The sequence below is a fragment of the Arachis stenosperma genome, chromosome 3, assembly GCF_014773155.1.
Source record: "Arachis stenosperma cultivar V10309 chromosome 3, arast.V10309.gnm1.PFL2, whole genome shotgun sequence".
NCBI lineage: Eukaryota > Viridiplantae > Streptophyta > Magnoliopsida > Fabales > Fabaceae > Arachis > Arachis stenosperma.
In genome coordinates this window covers 149,033,078-149,052,503 of record NC_080379.1, presented here as the reverse complement: position 1 = coordinate 149,052,503, position 19,426 = coordinate 149,033,078, and the positions used below count along the sequence as shown (strand labels likewise).

At 37.5% G+C, this 19,426-nt stretch overlaps 1 protein-coding gene across 4 annotated transcripts; it reads right to left on the bottom strand.

Annotated features, from left to right (window-relative positions):
* Positions 1-104: 104 nt before the first annotated feature.
* Positions 105-19,213, bottom strand: LOC130968477 (uncharacterized). Of its 4 annotated transcripts, none has more exons than XM_057893765.1 (26): positions 18,971-19,213; positions 18,268-18,449; positions 16,004-18,154; positions 15,633-15,708; positions 14,237-14,359; positions 13,451-13,706; positions 12,880-13,356; positions 12,629-12,814; positions 12,217-12,510; positions 10,954-11,568; positions 9,851-10,247; positions 9,599-9,726; positions 8,936-9,106; positions 8,525-8,725; positions 7,471-8,019; positions 7,308-7,367; positions 6,896-7,206; positions 6,064-6,496; positions 5,198-5,665; positions 4,681-4,797; positions 4,468-4,589; positions 3,683-4,394; positions 3,256-3,510; positions 2,811-2,993; positions 2,174-2,515; positions 105-1,373 (listed from the first exon to the last, which is right to left on the bottom strand). In XM_057893765.1, the coding sequence occupies exons 2-26, from the start codon at positions 18,440-18,442 to the stop codon at positions 624-626; spliced, it is 9,552 nt and encodes a 3,183-aa protein (XP_057749748.1). In that variant the 5' UTR covers positions 18,443-18,449; positions 18,971-19,213; the 3' UTR covers positions 105-623. The 4 variants fall into 4 exon arrangements, with proteins under 4 accessions (XP_057749748.1, XP_057749750.1, XP_057749749.1 ...); XM_057893767.1 differs by having other exon boundaries at positions 12,880-13,308; XM_057893766.1 differs by having other exon boundaries at positions 18,268-18,443.
* Between the last annotated feature and the right edge of the window lie 213 nt (positions 19,214-19,426).

The following is a 19,426-nucleotide window of genomic DNA, read 5'->3' as shown; positions in this document are numbered from 1 at the left end:
CCACTAATCAGGCGGTGCAGTGATCCCCTAGAGGTGGTATCTTTGTCGTGATAGGGAAGACAAAGAAACAGTGCTCTGTTCACCAACAAATTTTGTCCATCGGGTTGCTGGATCGAAAATTCGAAATATTCCTTTCCAAATAAACCACTAACTGGAATTCTATATCGATGTACAAGAATAACAACTATACACTTTTAGAGCCAAAAAAGAAGAGAAATGGGAACCAATGGAACATTCTATTCTACAGGCCTCAAAACAGACAATAAACTACCTCTCCACCCTGCAAACCCCCTGGGCCCTAAGACCCCAACCAACTTTTTTAAAAAAATGGAGAAAACAAAACTAGAATGGTTCTTACAAGAATGAGCTACAGATACAGTTGGCCTAATATACAACCATCAATCATATTCTCAACCCCAAAAGATATGTATAAGGACCTCAGCTTGATCAATCAACTAACCATCCAATTTCCATTTTGTCCAGCCTTTTTTTGCTTTTTCTGGTTTGTTCTGTTCAGCATCCTTCAATGTTTTCAGCAATACACTAACTGACTTCATATCAGCAGAAGCCCATGGTCGAACCACCTTCCTGCTCAATGTGGTTTGTCCAAACAGTATAAAGTTTTACATTAAAGGGAGGTAAGCTCCCCCATGACCCTTCCTCAACACTAGTGGTGCCGCATTGTCAGGGACGTTATCCAATTCCTCCTTGCATGCATCAATAACATCACCAAATCCAGTTGCCAGTGTAGCCAATTGCATCCGCAACTTCAAGTCCCTTGTTCGTTTCAATAGGCACCTGAATGATCTTCCTAAATATTTAGCCCACTCGGCTGGCAAGCCTCCACCTGTAAGCCAGACAGAGAAATGAGATTGGTCCCCTCGAGCAGCCACTTCAGCTCTATAGAATCTAGCTAAATCAATCAGCATTGACGGCTGAAGAGGTAGAACTGCAACGAACTCTGCCACAAACTCCTCCATCACTTCAGGTTTGAGCATCTGGTTCCAGAGTACTAAAGCCCACTCACTTGGTTGGTTTAGGTTATAAGCTTCAGCTACAATTAAAGCCTCTTGAAAACGAGATTGCTCAACCAAAGCTCGTCTAGCATTGGTTTCTGATAGATTAAGCCACTGGAAATCAGGCATTCGAATTTGCAAGGACAGAAGGGAAGCCTGTGCACAATTGCTTCGTGTTTTGTTGCCAGCATCAATGGAAGAGTGAACTTCAGCAGCTTCAATGAAGTAGCGCATGGAATCCAATAAATCCTCATTCTGGTCCATGTCATAGCGGCGGAACCACTGTTCACACGATTGCTGTGCTCGTGACTCTAAAAGAGCAGCTGTCTCATGTTTCATATCAAAATGACTGTAGACCTATAAAGAGCACAAAACCATAATCAATAAATTAACACATACTTTAATCTAAAGTTAGCTTGAGCTTTGAAAGATGTTAAATCTTGAGCTTTGAAAGATGTTAAATCAGACTTCGAGAAAGAGAGAAACAAGAAAAGAATTTGAGCAACTGCAAAAAAGCAACTTGTCCACCTTTCAAGTCGCTGCTTGAAAAGCTATCAACATTTTAATATAGAATACGTTTAATTACTCTGTTGGTCCCTATAGTTTTGCAAAATTTTTAATTAGGTCTCTATACTTTTTTTCATTTTAATTAAGTCCTTGCACCAAATTTTTTTTAATTGAGTTCCTACACTTTTTTTTCTTTTATTTGAGTCCCTGCACCAATTTTTTTTTTTTAATTGGATCCCTATACAATTAAGCCAATTACTACCAAGAGGGACCTAATTGAAAAAAAAAATTGGTGCAGAAACCCAATTAAAAGGAAAAAAAGTATGGGGTGCGAAACTATAGGGACCAACAGAGTAATTAAACCTATAGAAATAGAATACGCCAAGACCAAAAATGTATTCATATCTTACAAAGCAGGACGAATACCAAAAGAAAAAGAAGGGTATTCCAGCTTTATAATTTGATCATGGACATACAAGTGGCAGGCATTAGAGGAAATATCCTCTAAGGCAAAAGGTTATCAATTATACAACTTTTTATATAAGTTTATATGTTAGCACTTCACAGCATACAATCATTAATTTATATTTATATGCTACACTGACAACATTGTAACAGTTGCCATTTTACCAACAGAAGGAAATACTGACCATAGCAAATGCATCAAGGTCATTAGGGTTGAAATGCTTCAAAGATGTAAGAACAGCCATTCGAAATCCTCTGACAGCCTCAGCAGTGCCTGTGTTGGTGTCTGCAGCAGCAGAATACTTCTGGAGCAGAAGATCCAACTGACCGTTTTCTATGAGAATGCCAAGAATGAAATTGAGAGCATAAAAGTTTCCAACCCCGGTTATTAATCGAGCCAAACATGAAAAATCACCCTCCAATACATAAGCATCAACCCTAGTTGCAGCAAGAGCTACAAGGACATCAACTCCATCAAGGCATGCAGATGACTTGTAGAAATGGTGGGACAGAATAAGAAGCTCAACCTGAAAAATGTCAAGTTCATCAGGCAGAACGAGTTAGCCAGCTTCAAAATAATGGAGTGACTTTGCAACAATGAATCTTTATTTTCCCTTCATGTTACAGCTTCAAAATGATTATCTGCTTAAAGAATAAGGCTGAGCACAATAGCAATGTAAAAGAAGGGGGTATTGAAAAGATATTAATGGAAATTACAATTTTATTCGAGAAAGAGGACAGAAAGTTGAAAACAGGATCATCTGATAACGGTACCAAGTTTCTGGTAAAAATATGTACAACTGACAACTATCATTGTGATACCTCACAAGCATGTGGTATCTCCTGTCCAGTAATCACCAAACGCATTAAAGCATGCCCAATTTCTGGTTCAGAGGGACAAAGCTCTGCCCACTTCAAGAAATCTGAAAATCTCCACAGCAATGGAGCAGGTCCTTCTTCCTTTTGTGAATCCATATACCCTCCACGATGTGCAGCCAACACACCCTGAACAATATAAATTGTATACAGAAATATTGTATTATGAACTCTTAGAATCTACACAAATTGTATATATAAACAGTTTTTTAACCCAACATTGACATATGAATAAACCTACAACCAAAAATGATGCCAGTTCAAAAATCCTGGTTAATTTCTTTACTTCATTGGGACAGGCAATAAGCAGATTTTAACATATTCAACATTGACAATATACCCATAAAAGGGGAAACGCGCACACACAATTGAAGATAATAAAGAACCAAACCTTTAGGAAAGATTCTGCAAGTATTTGAGCAATGCTTGCCGCTGGCATTGGATGAGTCTGCACCAGCATGTTTGCCTCCTCAAATGACTCCTGTGCTTTAAGAGAAAGGAGCTGTAGCAGTTCAATTGGTTGCTTGTTGAACGCCTCAAAAAATGAGAGTCCCAAGGTGTTTGCAGCTTTTATAACTGCTATTATTCTCTTACATAACCCGCGCCCACTGCCTTCTGTAAAAATGGCCACCAAAGACTCCAGAACCTAGCATCATTGTATGTCCACAATATTTTATCAATACACATATCATGTCAACATCTTTAAAAATTTTTCAAAGGAAACTAATTGGCAAAATACAGCAGGAAAAATAGTGCACGTGTGTGCGCGTACACGTATGTGTGTATTTTTAGGTAGAGGAGGGTGGTTAGATAAGAACCTGCAGTGGGTCCACATGGTGCTTGCCCTTCAGTAGACCATGTGTTTGTATAACTGAACGCACTTCTTCGTCAAGCATTGACAAAGATACATTGCTGGGAGGAGTTGAAATAGCAGCAAGCTTCAAGGCCGCATCTACAAGTTTAAATTCAGATGGTATTTCTTCAGGAGAGAACTTAGATTGCAGTTGCTTGGCTGCAGCAATTTGCCCAAATTCCAATAAAGATAGTACAGCCCTTTCCAGCTCTGCTGCGCCAACCCTTTCGTCCCACCTAGAGAATGACATTTCCAGTTTTAGGTTCTCTTCATTCAACTGCAACTCATTTTTGAAACAGTGGGCACTAGATCCATCATCACTATCAACACTTTTATCTGCTGTTTCAAGAGGTGGGCGTCTTGATTGCATGTATCCTTTGCCCCTTCTTTTTGTCTTTGAACCACCACCAAAAGTAGTTGAGAGGCCAGCATCCACTACTTGATTCTTGTAAGGGATTTGGTTATCAATTCTATTCCTCATTGAATTTATATGGTTGTCCATCTTTGCTATTATGGTTGCAGTTCGGTCAATAATACTGGATTCATTCTTGATAGCATTCTCCCTGACAGAAAAGGTAAAATTGAAGTCTCCTTCACTCTTTACCTGGCTCTCAGATTCAACCGCTAAAAGCCATACTTTGGTTTCAATTTCACGCAGAAGATGCAATGGGCAGACACTGAAAAATTGAGCAACAAGATAAGTAAAGATATTAACAGAAGTTCAAGAAGTAAATCTGATATGTTCCATACGGGCTGGAAAGGCTTATCATCCCACTCAACCATTGCAGAGAAAGCAATAAAATTTCATGAAGCTCCCTTGCAGGCAGGTCTTTCTCAACAGCTTCAGCATGTTTAAGGAAAAATAACCCAGCCTACAATCATTAAATGGATATAAACATTAAGAAAAAACGTAGCATATATGTTTAATTGAACTTTACAACAGGTACTAGAAACCAAACACACTTGAAGAGAAGGGAAGGAGTATCTGATGAATAATGTGTGACAGTGGCTCCATAAAGCAACCCTCTCTTCTGGTACGTCCCAAAGAAACTCCTTCCACTCGGCTACCATAGATTCGGCCTAGAATTTGTATAAGGGGTAAAGAAAGTTGAGGAAAAGAGGAGGTGAGAAATATTTGCAACATATGACACAAATTGCCACTATTCATCACGGCAACAACAACAACAACAACAACAACAACAACAACAACAACAACAACAACAACAATAATAATAATAATAATAATAATAATAATAATAATAAAGCTTCATTGGAGCTCATACTTAGAGCAAAAGTTAAGTTAATTCAGCCTACAAATTATCTATGAACCCAAATAGCTGTTCAAGTAGTCATTAAATAGTGAAATTTGTAAACATAAACATGAAGATTTTAAGATTGGTTGAAGACTTCCCCAAAATTGAGGTTACAGTTTGTAAGAACTGTAGAATGTCACAAGCAGGTTTTCAATTATAAATACTACCTGAGACTCAGTGACATGATGCAATGAAGATTTCCAGGGGGTTCCACTGGCCTCCAACTGCTTGGCCCAGTTCCTTGCTTGCTCCCACTGCCTATTATTTTCTAGTGCAGACAACAGTGAAGCATCATCTGCAGTTTCATTATCAAAATGCAACACATTATCTTTACGAAGCATAGGTTCTGCTAAATTAATTTTCCAATAAGCCCTTCGGTAGTGTGCCGCAGCAAGTCCACCATCACCAAAGTCAGTGGAGGCAAGAAGTTGCATTAAGCATCTTTTCTCATACGGAGAGGGGCAAGTTGAAAGCACTGCATCAGCAGCTTTTGAAGCTGTAGAACTAATCCATGATGTTCCAATCTGTCCTTCTCGTCCCACATTTGCCTGTGAGTACATTGGTTCCTCCTTAATTCGTGCTGAAAAGGAACCCAAATGAGCAGAAGCTTCTGAGAGGCGCATTTGTGAAAATGCCTGACCAAAGAGGGGATATCAGTATTGCGCGGAAGATATCCAAAAAAAAAAAAAAAGAAAAACTGATGCTGGATACACAAAAGGCCTAATCCAATGCACAAATCCAATTAAGATGCAAAATGCCAGTCAAAGCATCCAATGCTTTCTAGACAGGATTTCTTGCCCTCTTTCTTTGTATGATAGTCTTTCTCTTTAATCATTTTTTAAAAATTAAATATGGCAAAAGGAACAACATGAGAGAAAGAGGGTCAAGCCACAAGTATAAAGAACTGCATCATCATTACCAAGAATTTTGATGGCACTTGCCCAATGATAGCACACACAGACAGAATAGAATTCTCCAGTCTCCACTATACATCACTACATGAATCAGAAGCATTTTGGATTAGCTAGCTTACCTGAAGGGCACGAATGAATGGCAGCAATGGACATGATGGAAGGAACATCTCGAATGCCCTTAGCAAAGGCAAGAACAATTGTTGTTCACAAAGCACTGCAACCATCTTGGAAAGAGAAGCTGGCCTTTCATTGGATTCACTTGCAACAATTATACCTCCCGTCTGTCCTACATCTCTTTCATTCTCGATAGACTTACCTTGGGAATCAAATATTTTTGGACCCATAGAAGTACTTGAGATCTCAGATATTACAGAAGTAGATGAGTCGACTGTAATGGGTGTTAATAACCGTCGACGCTTGGGACTCTGCCTATTGTAATGAAATGTAAGCACTCTATCACCTACAGGCAAGGAATTGGTTGCATTTACAGCTGCTCCAACATTATCTGCAATCTGGGAAGCAATATTATGCACCTTGATCGATGAAGTTTCTCTGTCCATAGATATAGATAATGAGTTTGAATCATTGAATTAGTTTCTAGTTTCAGCACATGTTTGAGTATGCATGTGCGGCACATGGATATTCCACTAGGTGGAGCTGGCTAAAAAATGATATTGCTTTATCAGGTATTTCAAAAAAGGGACACAATGTCAATAAGCATCGGCATGATTTTTCTCTTTAAAGATCGAAAGCATATAGAGCATTGATTTCATCATATATGTATTCAAATTAAACAATTTCAGATTAGTCAGAGTAGGACTAAATAGTGCAGGACTGCAACCTACTCACAGAAGAAATGCAGAACATTATAAAAATACATCATGATGAAAATCACATGAATATAATTATGAACGTGAAAACATTAATTACTTAAAAGACAATTCCAGTCACCTTGCTGCAGTAATTTCCAACCAAACTGTCAGGCATGACAATGGTGAGACATCAGGGAAACATGAAGCCACCATTGCCAAAATTGACCAGGACAACTCTTTTGCTTTTGTCAAGAGAGCTTCTCCAGGACCTTTGTGTTTTTCACATTCTGCTAATATCTGGAAGAGTTCAACTGGAACACACATGTTTTCATTAGGAAAGGTTGTTTCATCACCTTTCTCTGGTGAGGTTGCCTTTTTCTTTGATTGCATTGCTCTCAAAACTGTCATCATATGAAGTCTCAGACGTGGATCACTAAACTCCTTTGATGCCTAGCATTGAAACAAGAACATTAGAGGTTGAAATCTTTGCTATAACATAACTTATCCATTAAAACTTTTTGACATGAACTAGAGTAGGAAGCAAGACTCACCACTTGGACCACTGTATCAAAAGAATATCCCCCAATCTGACCTTCAGACAAAAATTCAACCTGACAGGAGCAAAATATAAATCATACCATTACAGTTCAAGTAAAAGAAAAAAAAAGGAAAAATGTATTTTCAGGGTGGGGGGAAAGAGAAGTAGCTACATACCCAGTCATTATCTCTAGCTAATAAAGCAAGATACTTTGTACTTAGGGGAAGCTGATGCATCCTACAAAAATTTGTTACCAAACTCCAGCGCTGGCTAGCAGCCTTTCGTTCAGACCTTAACTGTGCTCCATCACCATTTCCAGTTAGCAGCCAAGACCCATATGTATTTCCATCTATAATCAGCGGAAGGCTTGCTTTTTCCAAATGGTTCAAGACAAGCATAAGAGCCCGAGAAGGTTGTCTACCTGAAGCTCCATTCCCAGTAGAATTTACTGCAGAATCCTTGTGCAAATATTCATCAGCTAAGGCTCGAGCAAGAGACTCGGTCAAGTCACCTTCATGGGATCTTGCATGAAACATAGATCCCTTGGGTGATAATTGCCTGAGATTTTCATTATCTTCACTTAATGTGTAGAAAGAAGAAATTCGCTTTAGCACAGCAATATCAGTGCGCAACATGCTGGCTGACAGACCACATAGCTCCAGAAGAAAAGTGCATGAGGCAACAAGCATAGAATCCTCAAAATGCATAATAGCAATTGGCAAAACCTGACAATTCAAGCAGCACAATTTTAAGTTTATCATTTAAAATTTCTATGAGAACCATCTTTTTGGTAAAATCATATAAAAACCAGTTTATATGATCTAGTGCAAAATATATTAAGACTGTTTCGCAGGTTGTCAAACATAAATCACGAGAAAACTGAGGTGAAAAATCTTTCCAATCCCCATTCTTCATAATCAAATCAAATGTTGGCACAAGGTAAAGTGGATTATCCTACCCATGCTTAAAGCTCAAAGGACACTTGCAGAAGGATGTTTTTCAAGTAATAGCTTTAAGCTTTTAGATTGAACTGGATTTAGACAAATAGATTCATTTGAGGCATGACTTCGGAGTGACGTCAATCAAATTTCTACTTATCAAGTGAAGTTTTTTGTATTAATTTTTTTTTCAACATTGCTCAATGCACTGATTTATTTCAATTTTCCCTCAGGTAAAGTACATAACCCAATTTGTTTTTTTCAAAAGAAGAAAGCAAGGAGAAAAACATACAGATGAAAGCAGAGTCTCTTCACTTTGCTCAAGTGGTGAAAGAATAGTCTGGACATCTAATTGAATGCTTGCTTGTCCATGAGCTGAAGCACCGGCCTCCTCTTTAGACTTCATATTTTGAACTCTATGGCCAAGGATCTGGTTGAAAGCTGCCAAAGCACGTCCACGGTGCAAATGGTGCTCAAGTCCAAGGCCATTTTCCTGAAAATTTGATCAGAATTCTTGATATACAAAACAACATTATCCAATTACTGAATGATAATGGTGAAGAGGAGCGTTGTTGGAAGCTGTTAACATTCTTGTAGCAAGAAATAGGAGGATAATAACGCATAATATTGGGAAAGGTAATTCGAGAAAAAAGAACAACTAGAAGATATACAAAGTAGGAAAAGAAGCAATCAATGTACATACCTCGAGTAAAGGGCCATGTAGTTCTTCCTCAATGTGTCTTTGGATAGTTGCCTCCCAAGAAATTGCACTTATCTCAGCATGTACATCAGCATTTATGAATAAATCAATGTCTCTGTGTAGCAAAGTTTCCCCAGTAGGAAACCCTGAAAAGGATTGGCATCCAATAGGACCCTGTAATATAACCAAACCCAGATAACTTGGGTTCCATAACTGTGTTTGTATACAAGAACATTCAAACTACATGAAGAGGAGTTAACTGACCGTCAAAGGAGTAAATCTTGACTATTAGACTTGACATGAATGTTCAAAATTAATATTTAAAATATAGAGCCATGAGATTTTTTCCCACATCATGTGACCTTTAATTTAATAACTTCTAATATTGACTGTCTATACATGGTTCGACAGTGAAAATTTACTCCTCAAATAAATATAGTTCTTTGTTTTTCTCTTTCACCATACGACACATGAATAAACAAACTAAAGAGAGAACAGAAGATCAGTAATGAAGCTGTCTGCCAATCACTGAAAGTACATGTAAAACAAACGGTATTCTTAAAGGAAACAACACCAGACAGGTATAACATGAATTGAATTAAGACAAAATATTGTAGAGAAGATTGCAAAGGAATTCAGTCATTCAAAAAGGAAAGCAAAATTTACCTGCACGTAAAGTTGTATTAATCTCCGAATGGGCTTAGGAAACCAGCATGGAAGCATTTGTAGAAGTGAAGTATCACGTCCAGTAGAGAAAAAATTGTCATCACGCCAACTAAGATAATCTGATAAAGCTGTATTACAAAATTGTGATAGGCAAATTGATGCAAAAGAGAAAAAAGTTAGCTTAAGTGCCAATGAAACTGAGGATAAGGGGTTGGGGCAGGAGTTACCCAACAAATGAGGTTAATGGCTAACCAGTTTTTGCTTTAGGAACCAACAAGCTCATTGTATCTTGTCCAAGACATGCTCCTACAAGCGTGCGCCACAATGTTGGGAACCGTAGCAAAGTTGGCCTAAGGTTCTCCAATGTGCACTGGGCAGAGGAATTGATATGCATATTTACACTACCACTATTCAAACAGCTTTGAATTGGCAAAGCAGCATGCATCAGGGTTGCTAGAGCTGCCATTTCTCCCCCTCCTTCAGCAATGTCATCAACAGTTCGAATTATTTCATCTAAATCCATAACACTGAGGCCACTTCCAGGAACCAAATTTTGTGACATAATTGAGCGAGCATTAGCAAGTGAAGCCTCGTACTCACACCCCTTAACTCTTGATAAGAGCAGCCATTTTGCCCATTGACAATCAACCTGTTTTTAGATGCAATGTATTAAGCATCAACAAGCAATAGATAAAAGAACGTTATAAGACACTTCACCACAAAGGACAAACCTTTAAGTATAAGAACAATGTATGCATCGTAGCCACAAGGGGGAAACAAGAAGCATAATTACATGAAAGGCATATTGATAAAAAGAATAACAGACGCTACAAAAGGCTTGAAATGCAAATAACAGCTCGGCAAATGAAGAAAAGTATAAGGATTTGAGAGGTAGTGCTAGCAAGAGATCTCTTGGCATTGCACACACTAGAGCTTACCTCTCATGAATAGGAAGAAAAGAGTAAACATGGAACAGAAATACATACTTCTAGAAGTTTTAAAGATGCTTAACTTAATGAAGAAAATAATAGTGAATAGGGATATTGCAGAAAACTTCACAGAAATCTCCATAATAAAGCCTCTTAAATGTAAGGATATTAATTGAGATAGAGACTTATTGTCTTGGGTTTTATTTTACTTTTCTGTTACTAAGCATGCCTTATCCTCCATATTCCTTGTAAACATTTTACACATCTGAATGAGTTCACTATAGTGTAAAACAACAGAACCTACAAATTTCAGGGAATCATATAGCTCATACTAGCGTAGTAATTTGAAGAAAGAATGAGAGAACAAACAATTAGAATTGATCAAACCAAATTACAGTAACACTCAATGGAAACTACAAAACTTACTGCAGTTTCCTGTAATGCAAGAAGGGAATCACGATCAAGGACCAAACTATGACAATCAAGGTAAAGGTCCAAAAGACTTGGCAAATTATATTGTGCACAGTGATGCACAAATATTTTATGCATAGCATGTACAGTTCCATCTCTATCTGATAAGGTCTCAATAAGATCATTGTCCAACAAAATCTTATCTTGATCAGATACGAAACCTGCCCGAGCCAAAAGAGCAACCATCTCCATTGTTCCTTCCCAATATTCTTTCAAAAATATAAATCTTTTTGCAAGCTTTTCCTGCATGAGCATTCTCAACCACCAAGAGCAAATATCAGGTGAAAACTGATATATTTGGATATCTGGAACTTCCATGCATACAGAATCCAATTCTTCAAGAGAGCCTAAGAAACTTCCGTAATTAGAAGCCTTCATATTGCATCCTAAAGACGAAGTAGTTTGCAAAACATCCAAATTGAGTTGAAGGCTTCCAGCAGATATGGCATATGCCGGTATCATGTCCAACAGTTCAGATACTTCTTTCCAATTATTGCGACCCCCATGATATTCAAGTTGTGATTCCCACAGTAAAGATATTCCCGAAGGAGATGATTGATTCAATATCATCTGTAAACACAAAGATGAATAAATAATGCAAGAGTAACTGAAAAGGAAGAGTTTTCGTGTTTAGAAGGTATACAGATTTATTTCACTTCTAACGAAAAAACAAAATATTAAGAAAGACTAGCAGCAAGCAGTGAGCAATAGCAGCCTAGTCCCTCTGTAAATCAGTAACAGCAATCCCCTTCAACAGTCATTAGCTAAGCTACAAACCAAAGCCAATAGTCCCAACATTAGGTTAATAACCCAAAATACCTAGGGCAAAGCTAGTAAATGGATCAAGAAATATTTTATATGAGAAGTTCAAACCAAAGCAACTTTCAAGAATTCAAAAGGAAATCTTACAATGTACAGGTTGGAGTTGAGTACTCAGACTTGAAGAGACAAATGCACAAATGAGAAGTTCTATGTGATGCAGTATACCATAGCAAACTTCCAACTAGGCATAAGAGTCCAATTTCTAAGAACTTGTATGAGACATTCACCCCAGTCTTTCTTTCAATAAGTAAATGTAAATTGACAAGAAAATTGATTTAGAACCCAACAGAAAGTGTATTCAAGGGGGAACATGTGACCCTCATCTTTGGTGTCATCAAAATTCAGTGTAAAAATAGATATCATCAATACAGACATGAACACACAGAATCAACTTACACGATCAATGGTTCTTTGCTCCCAGGTATCAAACCAGATAGCAGCAGCAGCCCAATATCCAACATGAGCCTCATCTTCATCAACTTCTACAGAAGATGTACTTCCATTGATATTCATCCATGAATCCAAGACAATTCCATCAATCTCCCCACATTCAATGACAAGGCTATCAAATGAATGGTTATGCAAGAGCTGTAGTCTATTTTCCATCGGCAAAACAGAGTCTGATGAAGTACCATTCTCTCTTAGCCGCCCATGATATGTTTTCCAGAAGCTGCTGCTAGGATAAAGACTCTTCTCACACACATGCACGGGAAGGAACGAATAAGATTGCAAGTCTTAGATAATGCAAATTCCTCTATCGATTAGTTAACTGCACTTGAGCACAAAATAAGGCATAAATTCCACATACCTCAATCAATGACATATCTTCCAATATCTTCCACTCATATGGTCCTAGATAACCATATCTTTTCAATTCCTCAGCAATCTGGGCCCGCAAAGATCTCCTTACAGTGCCAAATAAAAGTTGCTTGAGACAGGATTCGATGTTCTCTCCAAGTCTTTGAAGTGTTGAAACAGCAAGCTCAGTTTCACCCTGTGTAATCATAGTATTAGTCACATTATTTTCTTTATGAAAGCTAATGAGAGTAAAATAACTACCTTCAAAAATAAGTCATAAGCAACAGCTCTGCCAATATCACGGACTTCAGTGAAAGTATCATGAGGCTCTTTGCCAGCAACAAAATTTTCCGATTGATGAAGATGCAGTTTAAGTACTGCCAAAGGCAGACGACCAGAGAGCAACGCATCTTTAACCACATTTTTAAGGTCCAGATTATCTACATTCCAGCGTGCCATCATCTCTTTCGGATTTTCCACAGGCAAAACTTTCTTTTCAGAATTTCCTCCTAAAGGGGATACTTCACCAAACTCTTCCGAGACCAAAGGAGATTTTGAATCAACAGGCACTAGTGCAAGGTTTTCGTTGTTGTCACTACCAGGAGCAGGTAGAGGTAAGGAAAGCTCATTTTGGTTCAACATGTCCAGTGACACTAAATCTGAAGCATGAACTGAAAGTTGGGATTCTTCCTGCAACATATCAGTACAAATTAAAGATGACTCTTCTCCGATAGTAGCCTGTAATTAGCAACAAGATAGTACTAATTTTCAGGAGAAACAATGCAATCAATTTAAATAGTAATCCAAGAAACAGAATCATTCAAAACCATACCAATCCTTGACTGGCCCTTTGGAATTTCGATCTAAGCCTACATTGCAGGTTGCGTATGATCTCCAAGAAATGAGCCATCTCACGAAGTTTTCGAGCAAAATCCACTTCTGCTTGCAGTTTAACTGGTTCAATAGGGGGAAGAGAGAGTAATTCTGTTTTGTTAAAGCCCTCTGCAATGATCATATCTCTTTTATGTTGTATAATTCCATATTTACGAAGCATCCTGGTTGCAAAGGAAGTAGCCAGTGCAAGAAGCCTAAATGTTCACCACAAGAAACAAGATATCATAAATCAGATGAAAAAACCTACAACTCAAAAAGGTTGAGTAATATCCACAAATTTTTCTAACAATTTATTTTCTCCTTTCAAATGCACTGTACTAAAGGAGAAGGCACAACAAATCTGAAAGAATATGAATAAGAAAAAGAACTTGGTTAATTCCTAAAGGGACATTCAAAACTCACCTAATTTCAGTTTTCTCATCCAATGTAGCTGTCCTAAACAAACTAGCCATAAGGAAATTCAAGTAGTTCCAAAATTCTGAAACACTCTTACTAACAACTTTTTTATACAAAAAATCCATAAAGATAGCCATCTGAAGGAAACTAAACAAAAGCTAAAAGACCAATGTGATGTCACATATATAATTAGAATGCTAGAATAGACCTCTACTCTATATATTTAACACAGATGACATCATGTCTTAAAATTAGCAAATAGGTTTATATAATAAAGTATGAATGATTCATAACAAAGCTAAGAGTTGCAACATGCAAATAAATTTACCTTGAAGCAGCAGAAGTTTCGCTATCATTTCCATTTTTGTTAACAATGAGAAAAACTGCAGCAAAGAGCAACCTCAAAATCCCCTCTTCTGCTAGATTCACATCCACAAGCATTTCCAAAGATCTGTTCATCAATAAAACTGGAAAGTGAATTTCATTAGATAATTTTTGCTGTTAAAAAACGCTAAATATTACATAAGCACAGCGATGTAATCCATCTCAACTCGAACTTCACTATTACTGAAACAGTTTAATGCACGACAATATAATTCAATGTAAACCAATGTACTCCAACAACAAAGTTTTCTTTTATGATAAAGAGGAATTTTATCAACATGAAAAGAAGTATACATAACGATAAGAAACGAGACTAAATGAGACCAAACAAGAGTATACCAATGAAGCAAAGCTTTTAAATCTCTCAACATATTGGAGGAGAAAATTCCTTTGTAAAGATCATGTGCTTTACACCAAAAGAAGTCAAACACCTAATCTTATCCTACAAACCTTGCTTGTCAATGAAAATTATATTTTGCACCAAAAAGCATTATATTTCTGAACCCAAGCTGCATATAGCACAATTACAAGAAATAGCTGCACCAAGAAGCCTACAAATATCCAGCATATTACTTATAATTCATCCTACTCAGTACTTCTGTCCAGGAAGCAGACCTGACCATCCTTGGACTTCTAAATTTCCAGATAGCCTTGTCTATAGTCCAAACCCTCTTAGTGTAACAAAAAGTGAGATTCAAGATGTTGAAAGATTCAAAAAATGCTTCAAGAACATGTAGATATTTATTATAAGTAAGTTAGCTCCTTACCGAGAGAGGACTTTATATTCTGTGTTTATGTACGAGTTAAAAATACATATTATATTGTACCCTAAAACAAAAAAACAAATCATATTTTCAAACAGCAGTGGTCACACCATTGTACCCCACCCATTTGGTTATCCATACTAATTCTAAAGTCTGAAAAAACCCAGTGCTATAATTAAGTCCTCTCTAGAGGAAAGCTCCATAGCCATTTAGCTTCCCAGACCAAGTTTATGCACACTACATTCCCAAGTAACACAACCTTCATGCCTTTGGTCAACGTCAAACCACCTGAAAAACAAAATGACATCTAATCCACTGTGCCACCCCGCACCTGACCAACCTTTTGACCCATCATCTGTCCATGTGAATTGCCACCACAGATAAAATACTAAATTATAATGCAGAGACTGAAATAGCATAAATGTCCACCCTAGAATATTTCCTACATTTCTGCAAAGCACTATCCCACCTTGAAATAGAGCATCCATGAACACATGCAACATATCATAACTCAAAACTACAAATTCAAAATATACTATGCCTATTAGATCAATGTCTAAACTTTGGCCTACTTACCTTTCTATTTCATCAAATTTCAAGTAGTCCAGTGCTATTTGTAACTGACGAATGCGAGAAACTTTGACATCCCATCCTGAAAAAGAAGGAAATAAATAATAATGAAGCTAAAACTATGTTTAAGAAATTCTAACCACCACCCTATTATACAAACCTTATCCAAACTTCGAAAAATAAAAGAAATAAATATCCCATCCAAAGTTTATTTTACTCTAATCAGGGTTATTCTAATTTAACAGAAAACCATATGGTTTCAACAGTAAAAGAACACACAGATACATCCCCCCTTACTCTCTCTCTCTTTTACATGCAAAGCATCATGGGAGGTTAAAATGAATTTTCCTTTTCTTTTTGGTTTTCGTAACACTCACCATTTTCTGAACACAATCGATGTGCCTCTTCAGTGCCTTCATACAGAAGAACTCTGTCCAAAATTTCAACTTTCCAAGGAGAAAACCTTTTCATTGTTTCTTTTGTTTCCACATTGTCCTTTATTATGTCTGAAATCCCTAAACCCTTACTTGGTGGGCAATAACCAATGTGCTCAGTAGGAAGAAAATTTGTTGAAATTGAAATGGAGGGAAGATACACTGATAGACCAGCTTCCTTCACTATATATAAACAACCTTGGAAAATGCATCCAAGTGCTTCTCCAATAATAGCTTCTTCTTTTCCATTAAAGTGGCACACATCATATCTACTACCTATGAAGTTGTCATCATGAACATCTAACTTCACTTGCAGATTAAAATGGACAAGCAGAGAACCTCTTTGATTTTGTGCATAATTATTTCTAGAGAGAATAGTAAATCCCAGAGGAGAAAAACAAATGGAATCATCCCCAGAGACTCTAAAACCAGGAAGGAATATTGTTCTCATAACAAGTGAATTCAAATCAGAACCATGAAACTTGTTATCATTTTTAGCAGCAGCAGAAAATCCACTTGAATAGGAGCCAAACAAGTCTGTCTTTTCTTTAAATGTGCAGTCATGAATTTGCTGAAGCACATTGGCCGCCACAGCTTTGTCTGGGAAAGAAACCACTTCACTTTTCATGTTCAAATCACTAGAACGAGCATTGCCAGAAGAATTAGAGTATACCACTTTGTGATTTATATCATACCCACCAACTCCCCAACCAACCAACATTCCAAGCCCAAATTGCTGACCATATGGAAGCAACTTCTCATATGAATAGTTCTTGTCAGGCACATAATCACCCAAGGAAATCACATAGATCACACCGCATTCATCAACCACAGCTAAAAGGGAGGTATGTGAAGCAACAACGAACCTTTTGAATGACCGCCTAAAAGAACCACTATGCTGATCAGACAACTTAGCCTTAATGTCACACTCTTGCTTAATATCTGTACCATCACTCAAGGAAAACTTTTCTGACCCTTTCATATCAAAATGAGGGTTAAGTCCACAAGCATGTGAAACATTTAAATGTGTCACAAGTTCACCAGACAATGCACCATAGAGAGCAATCAAGCCAGAAGAATTAAGACAAACAAGGAGATCATCAGAAAACTGAAAATCCATCCACTTATTTGCTAGACTTATGTTTATTCTTTCATCTAGCTTCACTATTGAAACCCACTGAATACCCCAATAGTCTAACCTAGCTACAAGAAGTAAATTTCTTATCCTGCCTCCTTGAATTGCATCATTAATATTTCCAGACAAATCATGCGGTAACATAAAAAAGAGCCCAACCAAGCGATATGAAGCACTTGAGAACACTCTTGGGCATTCATAGAAACCATTAACCTCAATACCAAATACACTAGAAAAACAATCAGAATTAGAATCATCTCCACACAAGCTCAAGCTTGACTGGTTAGACACATCACCTCCATCAAATATGTTAAATGAAACCACTTCTGCAGAGCAAGGAAATTCTGTATTCTTAGGGAACTTGCTCCAGATACTACCATCTAATACAGTAGTATCAATTTTAGTGAAAAACGACTCCAAGTATCTCTTAGCAGCAGGACCTCTCGGTAGTTCAACTCCACTATCTCCAACAATACCATTTATAGTCTGATCTTCATCACTCAGGCTGGAAGACTCTCCTACTTCTATGTTTTGAGCTAATGTAGCAACAGGCCCCCATTCCACCCACCTGCCTTGGCTAAAGTTCCCCTCTACTGCAGCTTGAGCAATTCCTCTGGTTTTGTTCAATTTGGGAAAAGCATGGATGGACACCCCACGTCTTCCGGACACAAATAGAAATTCTCTAAATGAAGCATCACTGTGCTGATCATAGCTGTCCCCACAACGTGCCCATGCCAACGAGCTCACATCACTAATAAATGGGTAACTTTTGGACCTTGGACATTTAAGTTGAGCAGGATCAGTATCAATGTTGATTCCTGATCCTGAAGTGCAAGGTAAATCATTCACCAAATCTGATATACTAGGCCTAGTGAATGCCTGGGAGGAAAGAGTCGATGAACCTGGACTGTGATTATCATTGTCATGGCAGCTTTCCGGAGCACTAGAATGTAATTCTCCTGCATAAAAAGGAAAGCAAATGCATATACCGCAACAGCTTAACAACACAAATCAGAAACATCTGTGTGACCACTACAGAACTTAAATCAACAAAAACGAAAATAGCAATTACCTTTTATCAGCGGAAGCAAAAGAGCTTCTTTTTCATAAGAATGCAAAAGCAGTATCTCTCTTGTGGGAGAAAGAAAAGCCTCACGAAATTCCGAAAGCGCAAGTGGAATATCGGAAGGTTCCCACTTATGTAACTTGAGTATAGCAGGATCATCACTGCCCATGGGCATACCCATTCTGCTCCTGATTCAACCGAACACGATTCAATAAAAGGGAAAAGAATCACAATTAAACAAAAACGAAAGTTAAGAAGTAATGATAACTGATAACTACACTTAAATAAAACTGCAAACACTTTTCACGGTCAACATCAGTATTCCTAAGACCATCATAATGATCTAACAAGACTTGCAACGCCAAGAAACTTCGATAAGCGTAAATTAAGTTATTTTTTTTCCAATTCTCTATAACACGCAAGATGGTGTTAAGACTTAACTATCTAAGTCTGTTTTCAATTTTATTTAATTTATTCATGCAAATAACCAAAATCGCAAGTTGAATCGAGCAGTGCAATCTGGTACATGCGGAACCTCGAAACCAGTCAGGATTGAATCAATTGAAACTAAACGATTATAATCTTTAAAAAAATCCAAAAGAAAATAAATAATAAAGTATAATCAGAGAGAACTGAACATGAGAATTGAAGAGCAGCAGTGAAATTCGAATTTGCACAAAGGAAATGAAAATAAGAATGGATAGAGAACCTGGATTGGGGCGATGATTAAGAAGATGGATGCATGGATACAGAGTGAGAGGTATCGTGTGTGTGCGCGTGTGTGCACGCTCCGATAGAGAGGGTTGACGACGACGATGATGATAGAGAAGAGTAACTGAGAACAAGAAAAGAGGTGCGTGCGTTCTTGGCTTCTTGCTCTCTCTCTCTCTCTTTCTGTCTCTGCTATTCTTTTTCTTCCTTCGCTGCTCGATCCCACTCACTTAACAGCTTTTTCGTTTCACCATTTTCATTTTTTCTCCCTTTTTCTAATTAATTTTCTCACTTTTAATCTTTTATTGTCCTTTTCTTTCAATTCACGGACTGTAATTAAACATAGTGAATATCCGGCCGGCCTAATTTTTTCGAACCAATACGAGGTCTCGAACAAAAAAAATATTAAATTTTTTTGTTTTATAGACTAAATTTAGTTAATATATTTGAATAA